This window comes from Balaenoptera acutorostrata, chromosome 9 (assembly GCF_949987535.1).
Source record: "Balaenoptera acutorostrata chromosome 9, mBalAcu1.1, whole genome shotgun sequence".
Lineage (NCBI taxonomy): Eukaryota > Metazoa > Chordata > Mammalia > Artiodactyla > Balaenopteridae > Balaenoptera > Balaenoptera acutorostrata.
The window spans coordinates 93,448,091-93,474,095 of record NC_080072.1 but is presented as its reverse complement, the minus strand read 5'-3'; the positions used below and the strand labels follow the sequence as shown (position 1 = coordinate 93,474,095).

The following is a 26,005-nucleotide window of genomic DNA, read 5'->3' as shown; positions in this document are numbered from 1 at the left end:
AATGATGAACGTGAACAGTCTCAGAGACCTGTGAAACTTTTTCAAATGTACCAACATAAGCATATGTTCTGGGGGTCCCAGAATGAACTAAGAGACAGAAAAGGGTAGAAAGAATATTTGAAGAAATAATGGCTGAGAACACCCAAAATTTTAGGAAACTATCATCAATCTACTTATTCAGGAAACTCAAAAAACTACAAGTAGGATAAGCTCAAAGAGATCCATAGCTAGTCATATCATAAATTATCGAAAGAGAGAATCTTGAAAGTGGAAAGAGAAATGGCTTATAACATACAAGGAATCCTCTGTAAGATTAACAGCTGAGTTCTCATTAGAAACCATGAAGGCCAGAGGCAGTGAGATGACATATTAAAAGTGCTGACAGAAAAAAGTAAACCAAGAATTCTATTATCTATCATGACTTCTTCAAAATTAAGAAACTAAGATAGTCCCAGATTAAAAACACTGAAATAATCCACTGCTAACAGACTTGCCCTATATGAAATATTAAAGGGAGTCCTTCAGACTAAAATGAAAGTCAAATCCACACTAAAAAATTAACGAAAAATGGTAAAGGTAACTACACAGGCAAGAATAAAATAGTATAAATGATTTTTGTTTGTAATCCTTTTTCTCCTCTCTGCTTTAAAAGACAACTGCAGGGACTTCCCTGGCACTCCACTGGTTAAGACTCTGCGCTTCCAATGCAGGGGGCGTGGGTTCCATCCCTGGTTGGGGAACTAAGATCCCACACGCTATGTGGCCAAAAAAAAAATAATAATTATAAAATAAAATAAAAATAAATTTTAAAAAAGGGGGAAAATGTTAAAAAAAAAAGACAACTGCATACAGCAACAATTATAAATCTGTCTTGATGGGCATACAATATATGAAGATGTAATTTATATTATTTTAACAGCAAAAAGAAGAGGAAAGGGAATGGAATTATAAAGGTGCAAAATTTTTAATATACTATTGAAACTAATTGATATTAATCCAAATAGAATTGTTTTAAGTTAACTGTAATCTCTAAGCAATCATGAAGAAAATAACTTAAACATAAAAAATAAAAAGGAAACAACAATGAAATTAGAATGTTAAACTGGATCTATTCAAAACAAAAAAGGCAGTACTAGAGGAATAGCAGAACAACAACAACAAAAAGATGTATAGACTACAAATAATTAAATGGCAGACAAAATCCACACCTAATCAGTAATTACATTTAATGTCAATGGACTAAGCACCTAATTAAAAGGCAGAGACTCACAGAATGAATAAAAATATGATCCAACTATATGTTCTTGACAATAGACATACTTTAGATTAAAGACACAAATTAGTTGAAAATAGAAGGATGGAAAAAGATACACCATCCAGGCAGTAACTTAGTGACAGCTGGAGAGGCTACACCATTATTACACAAAGTGGACATTAAGATAAGTGAACATCATATTCAACGGTGAAAGACTCAAAGCTTTCCCCACAAGATCAAGGACAAGACAAAGATGTCTGCTCTTGCCACTTCTATGCAACATTGTACTGAAAGTTCTAGCCTGGGCAAGACATCAACTAATCTGAAAATAGAGATATTTGACTCTTTCCTTTCCAATCTGGATGCTTGTTATTTCAATTTTTCTAATTGCCCAGTCTTCAATAAATGAAAAAGACTGAAATCATACTGAGTATGGAATGAGATGAGAAATCAGAAACAATGGGAAATTCACAAATATGTGGAAATTAAACACTCTCCTAAATAATCAAAGGGTCAAAGTATAAATAAGTAAAAAATATTTTAAGATAAATGCAAACAAAAATACAACATACCAAAACTTATGGGATGCAGCTAAAGTATTGCTTATTTGTATATTTATAGCTATAAATACCTGTATTAAAAAGATGAAAGATCTCAAATCCATAACCTATCCTTGCACTTTAAGAAACTAGAAATAGAGCAAACTAAACCCAAAGGAAGCAGAGGGAAGGAAATAATGGATATTAGAGAGAGAAAAAAAGAAAGAAATAGAGAGTTAAAAAATAGAGAAAAATCAATGAAACCAAAAGTCAGTCCTGTTTCCAGATGAGATGATGTCACATATAGAAAATTTTAAATGACTTCAGCAAGGCTGTGGGATACAAGATGCACATACAGAAATCAACTGTATATCTATACACTTGCAATGAACAATCCAAAAATGAAATTAAGAAAACAATTCTATCTAAAATAGCATTAAAAAGAATACTCAGAAATAAGTTTAACAAAATAAGACTACACTAGAAACTAGAAAACATAGAAAGATGTTAAATAAGACTAAATAAATGGGAAGATATCTTGGGTTCATGGACCTGAAGAATATCAATACTCCCAAAGTTGACCTACACACAAAACACAATCCCTATCAAAATCCCACCTGCCTTTTTTGCAGAAATTAATAAACTGATCCTAAAATTTGTAAGGAAATATAAGGGACACAGAGTAGCAAAACAATCTCAAAAACAAAAAAACTGGAGGACTCACATTTACCTATTTCAAAACATATTACAAAGCTATAGTAATCAAGATAACTGTGTACTGGCATTAAGGATAGACATGTAGATCAGTCGAAAAGAATTAATAGTCTAAGCTTTTACGGTCAATTGATTTTTTAGAAAAGTACCACATCACTTCAATGGGGGAAAGAATAGTCTTTTCACAACTGGTGCTGGGACAACTGGATAGCCACCTGCAAAAAATTGAAGTTGGACCCTTTCTTCATGCTAAATACAAAAAGTAACTCAAAATGAATCAAAGACCTAAATATAAGAGCTAAAATTATAACTTTTAGAAAAAAATCACAGGTGTAAATTTTTTTGACCTTTGATTAGACAATGGTTTCTTACATATGGCATCTAAAGAATAAGCAACCAAAGAAAAAAATAAATTGAACTTTATCAAAATTAAAAACTTTTGTACTTCCAAAGATACTATCAAGAAAGTGAAAAGACAACCAACAAAATGGAAGAAAATATTTGCAAATCATGTATCTGATAAGGGACCAGAATCCAGAATATATTAAAAAACTCTTGGGCTTCCCTGGTGGCGCAGTGGTTGAGAATCTGCCTGCCAATGCAGGGGCACGGGTTCGAGCCCTGGTCTGGGAAGATCCCATATGCCGCGGAGCAACTAGGCCCGTGAGCCACAATTACTGAGCCTGCGCGTCTGGAGCCTGTGCTCCACAACAAGAGAGGCCACGATAATGAGAGGCCTGCGCACTGCGATGAAGAGTGGCCCCCACTTGCCACAACTAGAGAAAGCCCTCGCACAGAAACGAAGACCCAACACAGCCATAAAAAAAAAAAAAAAAAAAAAAACTCTTGCAAGACAATAATAACAAGACAAATAACCCAATTAAAAAATGCACAAAAGATCTGAACAGACCTTTCTCCAAAGAAGATACACAAACTGCTAATAAGCACATGAAAAGAGGCTCAACTTCACTGGTCATTAGGAAAATGTAAAAGCAAAAGCACAATGAGATATACTAATTCATACCCATTAGGATACCTAGAATTAAAAGACAGACAGTAGTTAGTATTGGCAAAAAGGTGGAGAAATTGGAAACCTCATATATTGCTGGTGGGAACATAAAATGGTACAGCCACTTTTGAAAACCATATGTTAAGTTCTCAAAAACAGTAAACATAGAATTACCATACAACCAAGCTATTCCACTCCTAGGAATATATCTAAGAGAACTGAAATCATATGCCCAAACAAAACTTGTACACAAATGTTCACAGCAGCATTTTAAATAATAGACCCAAAGTGGAAACAACCTACTGTTCATCAATGGACAAACAAAATGTGATATATCCATACAACAGAATATTATTCAGCCATAAGAAAGAATTAACTATCTATACTTGTTGAAACATTGATGAATCTTGAAAACACTGGTAAATTCAAGAAGCCAGACACAAAAGGCCACATACTGTATAATCATATTTACATGAAATGTCCAGAAAAGGCAAATCTATAGACAGAAAGTAGATTACTAGTTGCCAGAAGATGGGAAAAGGGAGAAATTGGGAGTGACTTTTAACGAGTATGGGGTTTCTTTCTGGGGTGATAAAATGTTCTGGAATTAAGATAATGGTGATGGTAGCACAACATGTACTAAAAACTACTAAAATTTACACTTTGGGGTATGTGAATTATATCTCAATGAGAAAAAATCCTATATTCTTAACATGTCATATGAGGCTCTACTTGTTTTATATCCTAATCTCCTCTTTAGCCTTATGTCTTGTCATTCCATCTTTCCTAGCCAAACTGGTCTTTCAATTCCACGAATACATGAATGCTTTTTTAAAAAATTGAAATATAGATGATTTACAGTGTTGTGTTAATTTCTGCTGTACAGCAAAGTGATTCAGTTATATATAAATAAATAAATCACACACACACACACACACACACGCACGCATACATACACATTTAAAACATTCTTTTCCATCATGGTTATCACAGGATATTGAATATAGTTCCCTGTGCTGTATGGTAGCACCTTGTTGTTTATCCAACAATCTCCCAATCCATCCCCTCCTACCCCCTGCAACCACAAGTCTGTTCTCTATGTCTGAGAGTTTTTCTGTTTTGTAAATAGGTTCATTTGTGTCATATTTTAGATTCCACATATAAGTGATATCATGTGGTACTTGTCTTTCTCTTTTTGACTTACTTTACTTAGTATGATAATCTCCAAGTCCATCCACGTTGCTGCAAATGGCATTATTTCATTCTTTCTTATGGCTGAGTAGTATTCCATTGTATACATGTACCACATCTTTAACCAGTCATCTGTTGATGGACATTTAGGTTGTTTCCATGTCTTGGCTATTGTGAATAGTGCTGCTGTGAACATACGGGTGCATGTATCTTTTTGAATTATCGTTTTATCTGTTTATATGCCCAGGAGTGGGACTGCTGCATCATATGTCAACTTTAATTTTAGTTGAGGAACCTCCATACTGTTTTCCATAGTGGCTGCACCAACTTATATTCCCACCAACAGTGTAGGAGGGTTCCCTTTTTTCCACACCCTCTCCAACATTTGTTATTTGTATACTTTTTAAAAATTTATTTATTTATTTATTTATTTATGGCTGTGTTGGGTCTTCGTTTCTGTGCGAGGGCTTTCTCTAGTTGTGGCAAGTGGGGACCACTCTTCATCGCAGTGCGCGGGCCTCTCACTATCGCGGCCTCTCTTGTTGCGGAGCACAGGCTCCAGACGCGCAGGCTCAGCAATTGTGGCTCACGGGCCTAGTCGCTCCGCGGCATGTGGGATCTTCCCAGACCAGGGCTCGAACCCGTGTCCCCTGCATTGGCAGGCAGATTCTCAACTACTGTGCCACCAGGGAAGCCCTGTAGACTTTTTAATATGGCCATTCTGACTGGTGTGAGGTGGTACTTCATTGTAGTTTTGATTTCTATTTAATAATTAGTGATGTTGAGCATGTTTTCAATACATGAATGCTCTTATTTCAAGGCTACTGTATACTTTATTGCCTTTGCTTGGGTAGCTTATCTTTTCTTAGCCTAGCTACTTCCAACTCATTCTTCAGGTCTATGTAATTATCACTTCCTCAGAGAATCTTTTTTTGAATTCTCTATGTACCAAAATCCTATTACCGGATACTACATTCCCTTTGTAGTATATTTACCTCGGTGTTGGTATAATAGTTAATAACTACTAAGGCAATTATTACTAAGGTCTTTCCCAACTTTAAAATTATAAAGGTCTACTCTCTTCACCTGGAATGATATCTTTAACCAGGCCCTTCAAGTCAAAAAATTGAGAGGGCCTACAAAATTATATACGAGCATTATAAAAAGAAAAGGGCAAGGAAATTGTCATCCCATTTTAGGGAATGCCCTACCTGGGATTTGGGAACCAATTCACCAGTTTGTACTCATAGTTGATGAATCAGTTTTCCAACCTCTTGCTAATCAATGCTACAGGGAGAAACAAACATACAAAACAAAACAAAAAAAACCAAAGACATTGTCGTTTGGAGTGTGAGAAAGCATTTATAAATCAGAAGAAACCTTTCATTTCAGATACTACCACTTCAATATCCCCTTCACTGAAAATATAAAATCACCTTCAATGTGGATCAAAGACAGATTGCTAGTCTCCTTGTTTTTTCATTTTTCACAAATAAACAACTCAATATAAACCCCAATAAAACTATAGCCAGCTGAAAAGAAATCATTTTTTATGACTGGCTTTCTAACAGTTACATTATTTGGAATAAACAAGTCAGCTGCCACTAGGATTTCATGAAGTTACAATTTTAAATGTCTATAAATCACTAGAGTCATTCATGGAATCAGGGCAGTGGGAGCTTTTTCTTTACATGCTTCAAGATTTAAATTGAAGACCCCAAACAGTTTCTTTTCATGGTAGAAAGTTTCGAAAGTACTAATCACCCCAGATATACTGATAACCACTTGGGACTTCTAACAGCTGGTGGTATGAAATCTAATTCCTTAAAGAAGATTTCCTTTTTTCTAGATCAAGTATTCTCAAAAAGAATGACATAGCCCCAAGGGGGTGAAAATTGGTACTGGGGAGGAAGGGGAATGAATAAAATATAACTTTTTATGCATAAATCACTGATATACATACAATATATAAACAGTATATTTGTAACATTAAAATCTCATGCAAGGGGCAATTAGGGAAAAAAAAAAGTCTAAAAATACTTCCTAAGGGTATGATAATGAAATAAAGGTTGAGAAACGCTGCCCAAGACAGAATATAGTGATACGCAGTTAACCTTTCTAGAAAAATATGGTGGTAATTCCCTGGTGGTCCAGTGGTTAGGACTCCGTGCTTTCACTGCCGAGGGTCAGGGAATTAGCAGTGCAGCCAAAAAAAAAAAAAAAAAAAAAAGGAATCACCGAAGACCAGGCAGTTTTTGGCTTCTCATAAGATATTATACTTTTGTATAGTATACATTTGAGAAAAGGCTTTGTTAAAAGGCTAGATTGCTTCTACAACAGTATTTAAAAGTTATGATACATCTTTAAATAGCAATATCTCATATATTTCTTCTGCTCTTAAAAAAAATGCCCACCTTTGGGCTATCTAGAATTCCCATTTTGGATTAGACTTGATGTATTCTGCTTTACTTTTGTCTGGGAAGTTCCAAAATAATGTGGTAAAGCAACAGTTGACTGCTTTCATGCTCACTTATTATTACACTTACAGTTAACCAGTTATTTGCCTATGAAAAGCTTATTTATCATCATTAAGTATCTGATTGTAACCAATTCTCAATCAGAATAATGGGGGAAATTTTAGGTACAAATTATTCTAAATCTAAAATGTTACAATGAAATACACAATAGGGGCCAATTATCTTTTATTACAATAATACAGTTACTCTTCAATCAAAATTAGTTTAATTTGTTTCTCTTTATTCCTTAAAAAAAATCTTTAAAACAAAATAACTACATCTTTTGTGTAAACTTACTGAACAATGTTCAAATAGGTAATTTGAATGTCCTTTTTTCTTAATATTGTCTTCTGCCTGCTTTTCAGTGGAGGTAGTAATGAGTAACAAAGTAGACTGAAGGGAAAACATAATTGAAAAAGAGAAGGAAAGACAAAATCCTAGCTATATCTAGGGTTTTTGAATTTTAGGACCTAGGATGCCAACAGTCTGCCCTCTCTTCTTCCTATTTATAGAGAGGGAAAGATAAAGAGAGATACACCTGATGAAGAAAGCAAGAGACAGCAAACCTCCCTACCTGAAAATATTTCCTTCACATATTCTAATAATTTCCCCCAAATATCAGTAGTTTAAGGTCTTTAAAAAATGTAAATAATTCTTGGGAAGACTTAACTTTCAGTTCTTTATATTACTAGATCCACAAATAACAAAGAAAATCTCTCTATAAAGAAGCTATAATCTACAAGGACCCAAAAGATATATATGCAAATAACTGTAATACAAGGAAAGGTGGTAAGACAATGGGACTTACTTCATAGGGGCTAGAGAAAGTATTAACAGACTGGGGAATACTATGAATGTCTCAAGGAAGAGACAAATCTTGAAGGACAGTAGGGGAATCCCAACGAAGCGGATGGAAAGCATATATGGAGCATGTTTGAAGAACATGCCTGGTTTGGATGAAGCACGTGGTTTGGATGAAGCACGAGGTATATGATGGAGAACAGTTGGAAATACAGATGAAAAGACAGAATGGATAAGGACCGTAAAATGTTGTAAATGTCAGTAATGACATATTATTATGAATAAATGACAGAATCTGAATAAACAGAATCTGAAAAAAATGACAGATATTATTCAGTACAAAGGGGAAGGTCATGATCACAGCTACACTTTTGTAAATATTTATTAAATATCTATGTCTTAGTGATATAAAGGTGAATAGAACCAGTGGCTCTTCAACTTTCAGAGGTATGCCAGTCCTGGTTGTTTGCCTTCAAATCTACTCTTCCTGTTTCCCCTGCTCTGCCCTGTAGGACAGGAAACCTGACCCCTTGCAGGCAATTTCCTGGGCTCCATGTCAGCTAGCTTCTGGTTGGGTTCAATCAATGGGAAGCACCAGTTGGAGATTGGAGGGCAGTTAGAAGCAGCCATGTTTTTTTCCTCCATTTCCTCTTTGCCATGGTACAATCTCCTCTACTACTGCTTCCACACCAGACAAGTCTACCTTCCAGCTTCCACAGTGAAACCAGCCTCTGGGTTTCATCTCTCCTTGTCTTACTGATTATCAAGAGTGGTTTCCTGCTGTTGCTACTCTCTGAGCTGGCTCACGTAAGCAGCTTGTCTTAGCTTTTGTATCACCAGTGTAACCAATTGCCTCATTAAATCCCTCCATGTTAAATACTCAGATTACTTTCAGTTTTCCTGAATGGATGCTGACTCACAGAAAGGAACAAACCTATTTGGGAATCTAAATAAAGTTCTGGATACTTTACCCATAAAAAAATGCCCCACCTATACATTAAGTTTTATAGATAGTCTGGGGGCTCGCAGAACTCTTGAAGCCTGTCCATTAATCCCAGATTAAGAATACTAAATAGGACAAAAAAGTAAGTTTCATTTTGGTAAGGTGAAGTTCTACAGGTGAATGATGGTGATGGTTACAGAACAATGTGATTGTACTTAATGCCACAGAACTGTAAAAATGGCTAAAATGGTTAAATTTTGTTATGTTTTATTTTACCGAAAAAAAAAAGTAAGTAAACACAAAGCTACAATAAAACATGGTAAGAGTATGACAGAAGTAATCCACGATGCCAGGAGAGCATGTAAGGAGAAAGCACTAACTGTACCTGCTGGAAAAAGTTTGAGAGATTACAATTGACCTGAACCTTGAATACAAGTGTACTAGGAAGACGGGGAGAAAAACATTGCAGGCAGAGAGAACAAAATACATAAGAAGAGTATTTGGAGAAACTGCAAGTCGTTTGGTATGCCTGGAGCATAGGCCCTATGTTGAGAAGTTGAGATCAAGCAAGAGAGATGGGTAGGATCAGTTCCACAGAGCACCTTGTATGACACACTAATAAAACCAAAACTGGTGGCCCAGAGGCAACAAACAACACTTTGATGTAGTTTGGCCTGTACAATATTTAAAGAAATTCCAGCAAGGAAATAGCTGGATGTAGCGGAGTAGCAAGGGCTATTTAAGTGGAGTAGTGAGGTACGAAAGTCAGCACAGAATGTTGAAGAATGAAAGCTAAGTGAGGAAATAGAGCAACTAAGTAGAGCTTATTCTTTGAATAAATCTGACTTGGGAAAGGGTGACATAGAGAGAGCATAGATAGAATGTGAGGTGGGGTCTAGGAAAATGTTTTGGTGTGTGTGGGTAAGGGTAAAAAACCCAATTATGTAAACTCTAAGGGGAGAACTCTATTTTTAGCATTTGGCACAGTGCCTGGAACATACTACGCACCCAAAGATTTGCTGAAAGGACATAATGAAGAAAAGGGGCCAACAATGGGAGGGGCTGGAGGAGTACTGAGAGGGAGGGAGTACTGACAGGAGGAGAATCATGAGCAAATAATAAAACTGTTAATATTTTAAGCCACTAAGTTGTGTGATCATAGATCTCCACGTTCATATGATAATGCTAAATGAAAAAAGCAAGAGTGGTGAGTGTGGGGAGATTTGCTTTTTTTGGTATTATTCTTTTGCACAACTTGAAATTTTTGTAAGTGCAAAACTCTTTCAACTTTCAGAATTGGAGGTGTAGTGTGAAGGCTTTAGGCAGATTTTTGTAACAGTAAATAAGATGAATTGCAAGACCATATGAGAAGCCATGACAACAGTCCAAAAGAGAAGTAACGGGATGCATACTGCTAGGATTGGTGGCAATGAAAATGGAATGTGAATGACAAATAAGAATTTTAGGATAAGAAACAATCTCTGTAGTTTTTATCCATTTTAAAAAAAGGAGGAAGTCTAGGAGAGCAGCTGGTTTGTGGAGAATAAATACAAGTTTGGCGTAAATTATTCCAGTTAGAAAATCGTACTGCTTTCTTAAGACCAGTGGTTCGTGCCCTCCAGGAAACATACTGGCAATATCTGGACACTTTTTTTATTCTCACGACTGGGTGGGGGTGGGGACTGGGGTCCTGCTGGCATCTAATGGACAGAAGCCAGGGATGCTGCTAAACATCCCACAATGCACAGGACAGCTACCCATAATAAAGTATGTCAATGTTACTGTGAACTTTGTGAAAGTCTACTTTGGATCTGTTTACATATAAGCCTAATTAATATAACAACTACAAGATAGCTAGCTTTTTCCTTAGATGTTGTAGGTTAACTGCTGATATTCAGTTCTCATAAAGTGCACAAAAGATGAACCAAACATTAACAAAATATTAGTTTAAACTTGTCATTATTTTCTCCAAAAACATACGGTAGAATCATTCATTACCTTCTAATGTTTTCTGCAAAATGTGCTCATCAAGAGCCTGTGCACAAAAGCCATTTTTTATGGACAGGGCTGAGTACTTAGAATGGAACAAGAAATGGATTTTTCTGGCAATAAAATAATGGTAGTAATGGCCGTGGATACCAGGGGAAGTTTTATCACAGATGTTTACCATTTACCATTCACATATGATGTCTGTAAATCACTGGCTCCGGTTTTGAGATTTATGTGGCTCTCATTCCCAGCAGTACAATTCTCTTTATTCTTTCAGGGGAAAAACAACAAAACCCGTTTTCCCACACAGACAATACAGCCTGACAACTGGCAGTGTTACTAATTCTTTTCAAATTGAGGAAAAACTAACTAGGACTAGAAAATGTTTAACTGGAAGGCATTTCGCCTGTGAAAATTCTTGCTAATCAAAAGAACAGGAATTGGTGCTGTCTTAAAGTATGCAACTGGCATTTCAAACCTCTACACTCTACGACTTCTTGCGGGAGGGTGGGGGATAGAGAGGGAAGATCACCCCATTTGTCCCAAATTCGTAGTCCTAAGGGCTAGTTACGAGAAGGCCGTTAAGAAGGTCCTTCTACAAAGCTGGGTGGCTGGGGAAGTTCTTATTTTTCCTAATTCGGTCCCAGCTCTGACACGGGAAAGTGAGCCCAAGGCTGAAGAACCCAGTCCATCCATCACGTAGGCAACTCCCCTTGCAGGGATCCTAATTAAGTGTGCAGGCCTGACTTTCCCACCGGATCCGGGCCTCAGGTGTTTCACCCCGAGTTTCTCTTCAGGCTCCCCTCGCCACGGAGCCTCGGAATAGAGGAGCATCCACACACAAAGAAGCTTAAACCATCCGAGCCTCCGACTGAAGAAGATTCACCTCCAGTCTGAATTTGTAGGCGGGGAGGCAAAGCCCCAAAGCTTCCCCACCCAAGGAAAACCTTTGGCCCCAAAGGTCCTTCCGTCCTGCTTAGCCTGGTTCAATACCCCTCCCTCCCGCGTCGGCGCTTACCCAATACCAGTCGGGCTACGTCCGAAGGTAACAGCATGATCGAAGCCGCAGAAGGAACCGCAATAAGAGACGAGACCCAGGTAAAAGCCAACACAGCGACACCTCCTGCGCCGCATCTCCCGGTTCCAGTGGCGGCACTAGACCCGCGGCGATTTGTCCCGCCTCTTTAGCTCCTCGCCAGCCAATCGCTTCCGCCAGAGAAAGAAAGGCGCCGAAATGAAACCCGCCTGGTTCTCCTTCGAGCTGTCGTCATATCCGTCCTCACATTTGGAGGGGTGGGGCTGAAGGGGGCGAGGAGGCGGGACGAGTGAGCCGGAGCCCGAGCTAGAGGGCGAGCGGCGAAGGCAGGGTCGCACGCCATTGGCGGGCAGTGCGAGAGGCGAACGCAGCGGTCGCACGCCATTGGCGGGCAGGGAGCAGGCGCGTTTCCTAAGATGAGCCCTTCGTTTTGGGGTTGCGAGTGCTGGGAGCGGAGAGCTTGTAGCGTTTGGCGCGCATGGGCAGACAGTGTCCGGGCGCCCGTCAGCCTTACTGCTTCCTGCGGAGACGCACGCTGCGCGGTCACGCCAGGTTTGAGCCGGAAGTCGGAATAGTGCGTGGACAGCCGGCTCGGCCCGTGAGGGAGGCGTGTTGAGCGGGATTCTAGGCTTCGGCCGTCGCCGCCGCCAGAGATTCCGCCTTGGCTATCCGAGTCCAGCGGTAGGGGCGCGGAAGCAGCGCAGTGGTTTCTGCGTTGGGAATTCAGTCGTATCTGAGCCATTCAGTCCTGGCCTTCAGACTCACTCCTCCAGAGCGGCCCTTTACTCCTCTCTTCACCTCATCTTGCCCAGCCCACTGTCCGTATCGCTCTCGTCCGCCCACCCTTCCTGCTCCAGCCGACTTCGCCTTGAACCTACTTCTTAATGCCCAGAATTGAACCTTCGTGCGCGTACCCTTCCCGTGTCCAGATGTAACTAGATGGCTTGAGTAATCATCTTTTTCTCCCCTCTCATAATTAGTAGTTTTAATCAGCGAGCAATTTGTTCGGGCTTCAATTACAGTCTCGTGATTAAGAGCATGGGCTTTGGTATCGCACTCCCGGAGTTCGAGTCAGCTAGCTGTGTGACCTCGCTGTCCTGTCTTCCTTGTGATAATCCTGTCCTGTGGTGAGCCCTCAAGAGCGTTGGCGGCTGCTTTTACCAGGTACAGATAAGTAACAAGACTATTAGAATTAAGAATGAAAATGTGATAGAAGAGGATTGTGGTGGTAGAGCAGTGGATGGGGTTCTGTAGAAACTTAGACTGGGAGAATCAATTCTGTTTGCGGTGAGACCTTGCAGTGTTAAATTGTCCTGGAGGATGATAGGAACCTTCTAGACAGGAGGGAAAACGCATATAAAGGCACAACGTGTAAAAGGTTCCTGAAGCTCAAGAGTGAGGTCCAGCACTGAGTGAAATAGATTTGGGCATATTTTCACGTGTTGAAGTCAGGAATGGATGAGATCCTACTGTGAGAACATACAGTGAGAAGTAAGGAGACAAGAATGTTGTTTCAGGTGTGGGTGGAAAAAGAACCATCGAAAGAGACTTGTGAAACAGAAAGGAAGGGAGTAATGATAATTGCTAACATTTATTGAGCAATTTCTATGCCCCAGGCACTGTGTTAAACATGGACAGGAATCCTTACAATAACTATTTGAAGGTCTAGTTCAGTTCTAGTATTGTTTTTCATTTTATCATTGAGAAGACGGAGGTTTAGAGAGATTAGCTAACATGCCCAAGGTTATAGAGCTTGTAAGTGGCAGGACCAGGTTATGAACTAGTACAATCTGACCACAGACTTCACACTCTTACCGTTAGAAAAGAATGGCATGCTACGGGCAGAATTAGATCTAGGAAGATGGTATATAAGCATCATTGTCAAATTCTGCAAAGGGACCAACTTGGTTGAGATCCGAAAAGGAACAATGGATTTGCCAATTCAGAAGCTGTTACTTAAGAAACATGTATCATGCTAGTTGCATGGTTGGGAGTGGAACCTAAATCGTTGTGCATTAATGTATTAATTGAATTCACCTTTATCTGGTGACACTCTTATTCTGCTTGTCTACTCTCTAGTTCCTTTGGCCATCTTTCAGTTCCTCCAACATACTTTGCATTTTTTCATCTTGGAACCCTTTGGCTGTGCTAGTTTCCTTCTCTAAGATGTTGGTCCTTTAGCTCTTTCTATGATGGGCACCAGATCATTCAGATCTTGGCTTTATTGTAACCTCCTCTGATACATCTTCCTTGATAGTTTATAAAAAATGATCCTTTCCATTGCTATTGTGTATTTGCTTCCTTTGAGCCATATATCACAATTTGGAATTATGCATTGATTTATCAGTGTACTTGTTTATTGTCACTCTTCCCCACTAGTCATGACTCCATGAGGGTAGGATTTGTGTCTATTTAGTTCATTATGTGTCTAACTACCCCTAACATAGTACCTCGAACACAGTAGTTGCCCAGTAAATATTGTTGCTTGTCGCAGTGAATGAACATTTCCTGTTTATGTAGATAGTACTGAACTGTTTTGTTTTCTTGAAAGTAATCAATCTCTGAGAATTGGCTAGGGGGAAAAGCAAGTTCAGAAAAGACACAGCTTAAAAAAAAAGTTTAGGGCTGCCACTTCTTGGAAGTGTTACATGTTCAGTAAACATGCTTTTTTTTTTTTTCACCCTACAAATAACATATTAAGAATATAGGTGCCTGCCTTTACGGTTCTTTGGATGTTGCTAAGGTGTTTTCATTGGTTAGAATCCCAATTTTATTTTCCTTATTGACTCAGGAAGCCTTTAAACTAAGATTGAGCAAGAAGGGAGAGGAGTTCTAGATACAACTATAAGGAATGGAAAAATAAAAATGACAGTCCTTGCCTTCAAGAGGTATACAGTCAAATGAAAAAGGCAATCGAATAAATAATGACCTGTATTCTACAGCATAGAAAAGGAGGTTGTTATAGGGATATAGGAATCAGAACAACTTATCAATATAAATGGAGAAGAGAATTAGAGCTATCTGCCAATAAAATAGGTAGTCTTATTAGGAAGTTTGTTCTAAGTGAGAGTGTTTAAAGAGAGGGCAAGAATTTTGTTGGAGAGATTTCTTCCTTTGTAGGAAGATTGGACATGGTCTCTCAGTTTCTTCCAATTTTAAGATTCTGTGAGATTAAGCAGGGGCAGAGTAATATACTTGATCTTGAAAGATTGAGCAGAATTTATGTGGATGGATGGGGAAAGGACTTTGCCCACCTTTTTATCCTCTTGAGATATATATGTAGTGTAGATATAATAGACAGACATGTACATTTTTTCCTTGTTTATAAACATTTATAGTAACAAAAATGTGAAGCTTCTTTGTAAAAAGGCTCAGAAATACTAAAACAATGCTTTTCTTGAAAAATTTTTTTTTTAAGTTTATCAAAGGAAGGTTTGATTGCATCAGAAAATCTAAAAGGAGGAGGTCTACTGCAATGGCATTAAGACACAGTAAAATATAGTTGACCTTTGACTTTTGCAAGGTATATCGCTATAGCATATAATTTCCTTCGTTTCCTTTTATAACAATAATATCATTTTCCTCCTATTTTTATGTATTAAATGAGAACCATAAAGCCAGTTGAGATGTAAGTGCTAGGCAAGGCTTACTAGCTCTGATAACCTCTTACATATCCATTCCAAAGCATAAGTAATTTAAGCTTTTGGCTCAGGAAAGTGGCACGTCACTACATATAAGAAAGGGTCCTTTTAAATCGTTCAGATAGCGTTAAATCCTTAAGTGCTCTTTTCCTTATTCTTTGCCTGGCTGCCTTTTTTTCATCTTTTGTATTTCAATTTAAATGTCATGTTTCTTAGAAGAAGAAAAGGTCTCTCCTCTAAGAGATCCTCTTCTTAGAAGAGGTCTCAGAAAAATAAAGTAAATTATACCTTACTTATTTTTATCCTGCTACACATTCAACACACATTTGCACGTTAAGGCTTTGTTTTGATATATTCTAAGAAAATCTCATTTAAATATGGAAGTATTAAGAAAAATCATTGTGCATTATAGTATGCCTCTAGCTATACAGGTAGATCCAACTATATATTAATACCACAGTCTGAAATAATTTTACATATGTATATATATTTTTTTTTTACAGATGATGTGTTTTCTGAAATTCTGAATCATGAGTCTAGCACTTAATGATCTGCTTATTTGCTGCCGTCAACTAGAACATGATAGAGCTACAGAACGAAGGGTACTAAATTACTTAAATTTAGTCTTTCCTTGAAACAAGTGTGTGATTGGTAACGCATTATTTTGTTCTTTTTTCATTTTCAGAAAGAGGTTGAGAAATTTAAGCGCCTGATTCAGGATCCTGAAACCGTTCAACATTTAGATCAGCATTCAGATTCCAAACAAGGGAAATATTTGAATTGGGATGCTGTTTTTAGGTATTCCATTCTAAATTTTTTTACTGTCTTTATTTTTCTTTTTCATTTTTATTTCTCTTGTGATATTTTTTTGTGTATGTAGGTCTAATTTATCTGTGCTCCCTGTGAACCGTTGTGCCTTGCATAGGAAATTGGCGCTCAATTTTTATCTGAAACATAATTTTTAAAGGATGTTCATGTAGAAAAAGTTAAAATTTTTGAATCATTTGTTCAATAAAATGTCAAACATATTTCACTCAAGATTAGAGAGAATTTCTTTCGTATCAGTTCATTCATAAGACTTTATTTCAAATTAGAGCATAAAATTAAGTTATATCAAGTCCTTTATTGTTACTTTGACATCTTTAAATATTGCTCTAAGTAACTGCCATATGTTAAACTATAATAAAAAAGTAAAAAGGAGTTTTAGAAAAACTCTATATGAATGCAGTTAACAAACACAAAACTCTGGCATTGGAAAGACACAATTCATTGCTGAACTGGAGTGGCAAACAATTAATGCTTTTTACATTAAGACATAATTTTCAATTATGAAGTCCATTTATAACTAGAAATAGATTGTAAGACTTAGGAAAGATGAATAAAATATTTTAAATTAATGTAAAATACTGGTAAACTTGAAAGAACATTTTCAGTCAAGGGGAAATATGAGTATTTACTTGTTCTTGAATGTTTAGAACAGATAATCTATTTTATTTTTTAGCTCTTATTTGGTACTAGATAGACCATTGCAGATATCATTGTAGATAACATGAAAAATATATACTTCTTTTCCCCTGGTTACTTACTTTATTTCAGATACCACAAATATAGTTATTTAAAGATGAATACTGTTTTGTGTAAGCTGATCATGTAGGCCAAATATGCACCTGATGCACCCAGCTAATCATGAATATCTTATAGGCAGGCTTCATTTAAAGGCTAGAGACATTACCAACTGCCTAGGAAAGAGATAGGTCATGTACAGAATAACAGAAAGAGGTGAGAAAGAATTGAGAGCCCCTGATAGCATTGCAAGCTTTTAGTGATAAAATGAGAAAGCAGGCAGGAAAGCAATAGAAAATCCTGGAGGTTACAGATTAAGAGCTTTGCAGGCCAGACTTTAAATTAGTGTTGAGGCCTTAGGCCTTAAAAAAGAAATGTAATTGTTTTGTTTAGCTGGTACATTGATTGAAGCAATGTGGTTTAAACAATGCTCTTTATGATGGCATGAAGGACTTTTTGAAACTATTATAATTTAAGTATTTAATGAGTTTCTGAAATTACATTGCACTTTCTTGAAGAGTTTTACAGAAATATATTCAGAAAGAAACGGAATGTCTGAGAACAGCAAAACCAAATGTATCAACCTCAACACAAGCCACCAGGCAGAAAAAGATGCAAGAAATCAGTAGCTTAGTCAAATACTTCATCAAATGTGCAAATAAAAGTAAGTGCTATTACTTGGCTTAATAGATTATTGTTACATGAGTTTGGTCTGAATATGGTGAGATAAAAGTTCAGTGCTAACTCTAATTTCTAGTACATGTAATGATTTTTAATACTATAGGTTCAAATATTTGGAGGAATTTATACAAGCATGGAATGATAGAATCTCAGGGTTTGGAAGGATTAAAAAATATTATTTCATCTACCCATTTTTCTTGGATCCCATCTATATGTCCCTGGCACTTAGGTAGCCTTAATGATTAAACATGCCTTTTGAGACTTTCTTTTCTGTTTGAGTAGTTTTCATAGTAGTGAAAACCTGTCTCCTTTTGTTACTGCTTCTATTTGCTGAGATAATACAGAAAAATACTAACTCAGTTTTTTCAATATCCTTTTTTCAAATATCCTTTGAGATATTTGAAGTTACCCATGATATTTCCCCTGAGTCCTCTTCTCTAAGCTAAACAAACCTACTTCCTACTGCTCATATGAGCTAGTTTTGTGTCACTTCTGAATATTCTTCAGTTTAATTCTCTACCTCTTAAAGTGTGGGACTCAATCTTATAGGCGTATTCTGATTGGTATGGAGTGGAGCAGGACTTGCATATCTTTTATTCTATACTTCTACTGATTCATTCTAAGATTACATTAGCTTTCTTGGCAGTCAGAACCCACACTCTTTAACTAATAGCATGCTTACTATTGATTAAAAAAAAAACCAAGTTCTTTTTTGCTCCTGATGAGCCACGTATCTCCCATTTTGAACTTATACAGTTTTGAAAAGCCAATATTTTTGAACCAAAATGCAGAATCCTAGTAGGCTTATGTAAGGAAATGGTTTTCATACAATGCTGAAAAGCTAGAGGCGGAAATGTTTGTTTAGGGACTTGGACTCAAACTTTGTTTATTTTTCACAGATAAGTAAGTGGCTTTGTGACGCCAAGTTTAGTTTACGAATCAGAAAAGCCCAATGTTGGTAAACATTATTAAGCAGAAGGATATAGATTGTTAGTGAATGATATTTCAGAACGGTGGTATGAGACTTGAGTCTAAAAGACAGTGGCTTTAGCAAAATTTTAGTTTTTCGGCTCCTCTGAGATCCATTTTGTGTGGATAGCTGCAAGCCCTGAGAAGGGACTCCAGTATAGACAGAAGAAAGCTACACCGAAATATTTTTGCACCCGCTTTTGCTCTGCATCCATTAAAATTTGTATTCTTGGCTACTAATGCTGGGCTCTTAATAGATCTTAATACGGTCTGACAGAATTTATGACTGAGTGAGAGAAAGATATTTGTATCCCATTCGTAGCCCATCAGAAAAGTTTGCAGCTTAGAATTTTGCTTTAAAGTGAAAAAAACCTTCTATTGCAAAATTAACAATGGAGATCACATTTTCTTTTTAATTAATTAATTTATTTTTGGCTGCATTGGGTCTTTGTTGCTGCGCACGGGCTTTCTCTAGTTGCGGCGAGCGGGGGCTACTCTTTGTTGTGGTGCGCGGGCTTCTCGTTGCGGTGGCTTTTCTTGTTGTGGAGCATGGGCTCTAGGCACGTGGGCTTCGGTAGTTGTGGCTCACGGGCTCTAGAGTGCAGGCTCAGTTGTTGTGGCACACGGGCTTAGTTGCTCCATGGCATGTGGGATCTTCCCAGACCAGGGATCGAACCTGGAATCCATCAGGAATACACCCTGCATTGGCAGGTGGATTCTCAACCACTGCACCCCCAGTGAAGCACGTGATCACATTTAAAAATGTATGAAAGTATCAATATGTTGGTTTATAGGAATGAATGGATGAAATTTTCAGTGTAAGATTATTTAAATGCTTGAAAAATGATATTTTTATTCAGGGCTTTTTTTCCTTTCAAGTTTTACTTTGTAACTTAAACATTTTTAATCTCGGAGCAAAACCAGGAGCTACTATCGTGTCATCTCACTTCTTCAATTTTTTTTTTAGAGGGTTGGAGGGTTGATGAGAATTGAAACACATGTCCAGACTTTGCCAGACTTGCTTAACATTGGTACCCAAGGTATGATGAAAGAAACAGAGATCAGAAAAAAAGAGGTAGATGGGAAGGAACCAGTAAGCAAATACTGTTCAACTGTAACAGATGTTATAGTTAAGAAAATGTTAGGAAGACTATAACAGAGAAAGGCACAGGGTGTTACAGCAGAGGATATTATGATTGTGCATTTCATCATTAGCCAGATGCCTAAAATTATAAGCCATAAGTAAAAATGATTTTTTAAACTAATAACAGAAACTATACTTGATCTTAGCCAAAAGGCCAAGAAGTGATGATTTTTTGTTATATCAGTGTATATTTATTTATCATACTTCTAAATATAACTAGTCTCATCATAAAAAATCCTAAAGTAGAATATATTCAAATATACATAATGACTTGCACCCTGCTCATAACTTACAACAAAAAATTTATATGCAATTTTAAGATTGTTAATATTGAAATATGAAAAATTTCAGCTGTGACATCAATACGATTTACTGAAAGTAACAAATAACTTTTAAATATACTTTTGTTACCTTTAAGAATATATCCAGGGCTTCCTTGGAGGTGCAGTGGTTAAGAATCCGTCTGCCAATGCAGGGGACACGGGTTTGAGCCCTGGTCCGGGAAGATCCCATATGCTGTGGAGCAGCTAAACCCGTGTGCCACAACTACTGAGCCTGTGCTCTAGAGCCCACGAGCCACAACTACTGAGTCCACGCATCACAACTACTGAAACCCGCGTACCTAGAGCCCATGTTCTGCAACAAGAGAAGCCACCGCAATAAACCCACACACTGCAACGAAGAGTAGCCCCCAATCGCTGCAACTAGAGAAAGCCCGCGTATAGCAACGAAGACCCACCACAGTCAAAAATAAATTAAAAAAAAAATAAATTTTTTAAAAAAATGAATATATCCAGGGACTTCCCTGGTGGCACAGTGGTTAAGAATCCGCCTGCCAATGCAGGGGACACGGGTTCGAGCCCTGGTCCGGGAAGATCCCACATGCCGCGGAGCAACTAAACCTGTGCGCCACAACTACTGAGCCTGTGCTCTAGAGCCCACAAGCCACAGCTACTGAGTCTGCATGCCACAATTGCTGAAGTGCGCGAGCATAGAGCCCGTGCTCCGCAACAAGAGAAGCCACTGCAATGAGAAGCCCGTGCACCGCAACGAAGAGTAGCCCCCGCTCGCCTCAACTAGAGAAAGCCCATGCGCAGCAACAAAGACCCAATGCGGCCAAAAATAAATAAATTAAAAAAAAAAAAGAGTTCCATTGGAAAAAAAAAAGAATATATCCATTAATTCTGAATTTTCAGGACCTCTAATAAATAAATAAAACTAAAAATTATAACCTTACATATGTATATATAATAAATGCTATTATAGGACTTGGAAGTAATTTTGCTTTTTAAAGTAAATAGTATTCTCCTTATAATCTTATTCTAATAAATTCAGGTTTTTATAAAAAATACCAGGAAACTTTGGGTCAGTCAAGGTCTAATGTCAGAAATTGTGAATTATTAAGGTAGAATGAATGATTGTTTTTGCTATATAATCCAATAGGATTGGCAAGTTTTTTTTGTAAAGTGACCAGATCGTAAATGTTTTTGACTTTGCAGACTATGTAGTCTCTGTCTCAACAACTCGACTTTACCGTTTTAGCATCAGAGTAGCCATATACAATATGTAAATGAATAGATATGTTTGTGGTCCAATAAAACTTTATTTCCAAAAACAGGAGGTTGGCTGAATTTTGCCCCTGGGCCATCGTTTGCTAATCCCTGTTTTATGAGAAGGAGGTTAGTTAATAGTAATTTCCCAAATGGAATTAATTATACAATTGCCATTCCAAGCATCCTTAACTTATTTGTCTTAAGATTTATATGTTTTTGTTTGTTTATTTTATTTTTAAATAGGAGCACCCAGGCTAAAATGTCAAGAACTCTTGAATTATATCATGGATACAGTGAAAGATTCATCTAATGGTGCCATTTATGGAGCTGATTGTAGCAACATATTGCTGAAGGACATTCTTTCAGTGAGAAAATACTGGTGTGAAATATCTCAGCAACAGTGGACAGGTATGTTTTGAAGTTGGTTACTTGTGAATTTTTCCTTGTGAAATGAAATTTCACCAAAAGAGCATTCAGAGTCTATTTATGTCCCCCAAATGACCTCACAGTTTAGCAGTACCTTAGTAAAATTAAATGATTATAGAATCTGACACTTTTCTTGTATTATGTACTTCTTAAATTGTCACTAATAATGTATTTGGTGCCTGCTGTCAGAACTAAAATTACAGAATTGAAAGATGCCATACCTGTCCTCAAAGACTTGACAGTCCAATGACAGAAAAAACCAAGTAAACTGAAAGTTACAATGCAGTGAGTTCACAGATCAGTGACACCTAAATGCAACAATGATTAAAGTAGAAAGAAGAAAACCGAGAGATGTCATAAAAAGGAAAGCAAGAGAATTTCAAGTTGCAAGAGGTGTGACATTTAAAGTGTTGTAGAAATAATAAGATGCAGAAGTATCCATTAGGACTAGGCAGTTTGCAGGTCACTGGTAAGGGAATTGAAATGAAATATTAGAATAGAATATATAGGACCCAGTGACTTACAAGATAAGTAGAGTGGGGTGCCATGGAGGTATTGTTGACAGTTTGTAGGTGAGAGGTACTAAGAGACCACAAAGGAAGTTTGGTCAGAGGCTGAAATTTTTGAGTTTATTGATTTCAAAAGTGGAGTATTTCTGGCTCTGGCTGGCTTACTGGGTGAAAATGGTATTTGGCTTTAATGAGGTGACTTTAAGCCAGATGTCAAAGTCTTCTAATACGGCCACCTCTGAAAATTTAGAAACTCAGTATTTTTCATTGAGAAGTATTCAAGATAAATTGTGCTAACTTAAAAGACATTTATCTATATTTTTTTTTTTTATTTATTTATTTATTTATTTATTTATTTTTGGCTGTGCTGGGTCTTTGGTTCGTGCGAGGGCTTTCTCCAGTTGCGGCAAGTGGGGGCCACTCTTCATCGCGGTGCGGGGACCGCTCTTCATCGCGGTGCGCGGGCCTCTCACCATCGCGGCCCCTCCCGTCGCGGGGCACAGGCTCCAGAAGCGCAGGCTCAGCAGCCGTGGCTCACGGGCCCAGCCGCTCCGCGGCATGTGGGATCCTCCCAGACCAGGGCTCGAACCCGTGTCTCCCGCATCAGCAGGCAGACTCTCAACCACTGCGCCACCAGGGAAGCCCTATCTATATTTTTTACCATCAGTTTATCATTTCAAAATAAGATGTTTGTGGACCATAAACCCATGACCTAATCAGTGGTCTACATTGTATTCTACTGTTCCCACATGAATAAAGGCCTTCTTAGCTATTGCTTAATTTCTTATCTGGGGCCTTTGCTGTTGCTCTGAGCACAAAGGAGGCTTTGTCCCAAACAGAGCCCTCAGTAAGCCTAGTGGCAGCCTTTAGAGAATAGGCCAGTGATATCTAGGGTACACCGACACGTCTGTCACCAAAATGGTTCAGCCTAAATATTTAGAATATTTGTACATTTTAGATTATTACTTGTAACTATGGGTCTCTGAAACAAAGGCAGTCGTTCCTCTAGTCTCTTTACTCTTGATTCCATCATCTGGCATGTTCTCTGAAATTCTCTATTTTTAAGCAAACTACTTTCACTTCTAGTAGTCTTTTTGTTGAATTATTTTTTTAGTTAGTTACCTTCTCTGAAATTTACTTCTCTAATGAAGCCTGCTCAAGAAGTGAAGTTTACATTCAAAATATATTTGGTAGAGGTGGTGATTGAAGCCATGGTTATGGATGAGATTGTCTAGGGAGAGAGTTTAGAGTGAGATGAGAAGATGGCCTTAGTCTTCTAAACCAACATTTCCATATAAATTTTGGAATCAGCTTGTTGATTTCTACAAAAAGTCCTGCTGGGATTTTATTGGTATCGCGTTGAACCTATTGAACTAAGGAGCAATAGACATCTTAACATAGACTCTTCCAATCCATGAACATGATATATCTCTCCGTTTATTTATGTCTTTTTTGATTTATCAGCATACAGAATTTGTATATTTTTGTTAGATTTATACTGCAGTAGTTTGTAAATTTTACTGTCTTTTTAAAACATTTTCTTTTCCATGTTGTTCAGAAGTACAGTTGACTTTTGTATATACCATATTGATCTGGGACCTTGCTAAAATTGCTTATTAGATCTAGGAGGTTTTTTGTTCATTCTGGGGAATTTTTTATTTAGACAATTGTGTCATCTGCAAGTAGGAGAGAGTTTTTTGTTCCTTCATTTCTGAGCCATGTGGCCTTATTTCTTTTTTCTGCCTTATATTGACTAGGACCTCAGTATGATTTTTTGTTTTTAATGGTAAGATGTGCATAACATAAAATTTACCATTTTAACCATTTTTGCATATACAATTCAGTGGCATTAAGTATATTCACATTGTTATGCAACCATCACGACTCATTTCCAGAACTTTTTTCATCTTCCAAACTGAAACTCTGTACCCATTAAACAGGAACTTCCCCTGCTCCCCAACTCCAGCTCTTAGCAGCCATTCTACTTTCTGTCTCTGAATTTGACTACCCTAGTACCTCCTATAAGTGAAATTGTACAGTATTTGTCCTTTTCTGAATGGCTTATTTCACTTAGCATAATGTTTAAGGTTCATCCATGTTGTAGCATATGTCAGAGTTTTCTTCGTTTTTAAGTCTGAATAATATTCCATTGTATGTGTATACTACATTTTGTTTATCCATTCATCTGTCATTGGACCCTTGGATTGTTTCTACATTTGGATATTGTGAATAACTCTACTGTGAACATGGTATACACATAGCTCTTTGAGTCCTTGCTTTCAATTGGGTATATATTCAGAAGTGGAATTACTGCATCATATGGTAATTCTATGTTTAATTTTTTGAGTACCCACCATACTGTTTTCCACAAGGGCTACACCATTTTACATATTCATCAGCAATGCACAAGTGTTCCAATTTCTCCACACCTTCACCAACACTTCTTTTTCTTTTTCTTTCTTTTTTTGATAATAGCCATCCTAATGTAAATGGGTATGAAGTGGTGTCTCATTGTGATTTTGATTTGCATTTCCTTAATGACTGGTGATGTTGAACTTTTCATGTGCTTATTGGCCATTTGTATATCATCTTTGGACAAAAGTCTATTCAAATCTTTTGCCCAGTTTTTAATCGGGTTGTTTGTTTTTTGTTGTTGGATTGTAGGAGTTCTTTATGTATTCTATATTAATCCCTTATCAGATATATGGTTTGGAAATATTTTCTCCCATTCCATGGGATGCCTTTACCTCTGATGATAGTGTCCTTTGATGCACAAAAGGTTTTGCTTTGATGAATACAGTCTATCTATTTTTTTCTTTTGTTGCCTGTGCTTTTGGGGTCATTTCCAACAAATCATTGCCAAATCCAATGTTATGAAACTTTTCCCCTGTGTTTTCTTCTAAGAGATTTATAGTTTTTCCTCCAATATGATTTTGATTAAGAGTAGTGAGAAAAGACATCCTTCCTTGTCCTGTTCCTGGTTTTAGGGGGAAACATTCAGTGTTTGATCATTAGCATATTAGCTATTTTTAAAAAAATTAATCAATTAATTTTTGGCTGCGTTGGGTCTTCATTGCTGCACGTGGGCTTTCTCTAGTTGCAGCAAACGGGCGGGGGCTACTTTTTGTTCCGGTGTGTGGGTTTCTCGTTGCGGTGGCTTCTCTTGTTGTGGAGCACGGGCTACAGGTGCATGGGCTTCAGTAGTTGTGGCTTGTGGGCTCAGTAGTTGTGGCTCACGGGCTCTAGAGCACAGGCTCAGTAGTTACGGTGCACGGGCTTAGTTGCTCCATGTCATGTGGGATCTTCCCGGACCAGGGCTCGAACCCGTGTCCCCTGCATTGGCAGGCGGATTCTTAACCACTGCGCCACCAGGGAAGTTCAGCATATTATCTGTTGATACAGGTTGAGGACATTCCCTTCTATTCTGGTTGCTCGTGGTTTTTTATCATGAATGGGTATTGAATTGTTAATTTTGTTTCTGCATATATGGAGATAATGATGGGTTTTTTTGTCTTTAGTTTATTGA

General features: G+C 37.6%; 2 protein-coding genes and 1 pseudogene across 5 annotated transcripts in view; 1 reads left to right on the top strand and 2 right to left on the bottom strand.

Annotated features, from left to right (window-relative positions):
• LOC103000798 (protein NPAT) overlaps window positions 1-12,146 on the bottom strand; it is a 63,080-nt gene extending 50,934 nt beyond the window's left edge. Inside the window, exon 1 of the mRNA XM_007172990.2 lies at window positions 11,976-12,146. Within this exon, the coding sequence (XP_007173052.2) occupies window positions 11,976-12,012 (37 nt within the window). The 5' untranslated portion in view covers window positions 12,013-12,146. The remainder of the gene's footprint in view (window positions 1-11,975) is intronic.
• Window positions 12,147-12,448: 302 nt separating this feature from the next.
• Window positions 12,449-26,005, top strand: part of ATM (ATM serine/threonine kinase) — a 141,929-nt gene continuing 128,372 nt past the window's right edge. For 2 of the 4 annotated variants that reach the window (XR_009009172.1, XM_057552160.1), the window contains exons 1-5: window positions 12,449-13,157; window positions 16,138-16,236; window positions 16,320-16,432; window positions 17,716-17,861; window positions 21,788-21,952. Coding sequence is in view for 3 of the 4 variants with exons in the window: in XM_057552160.1 (XP_057408143.1) it covers window positions 16,165-16,236; window positions 16,320-16,432; window positions 17,716-17,861; window positions 21,788-21,952 (496 nt within the window). In the remaining variant the exon portion in view is untranslated. The remainder of the gene's footprint in view (window positions 13,158-16,137; window positions 16,237-16,319; window positions 16,433-17,715; window positions 17,862-21,787; window positions 21,953-26,005) is intronic. The other 2 variants (XM_007172986.2, XM_057552161.1) reach the window with 2 other exon arrangements.
• LOC114236561 (U2 spliceosomal RNA) lies at window positions 20,018-20,157 on the bottom strand (annotated as a pseudogene).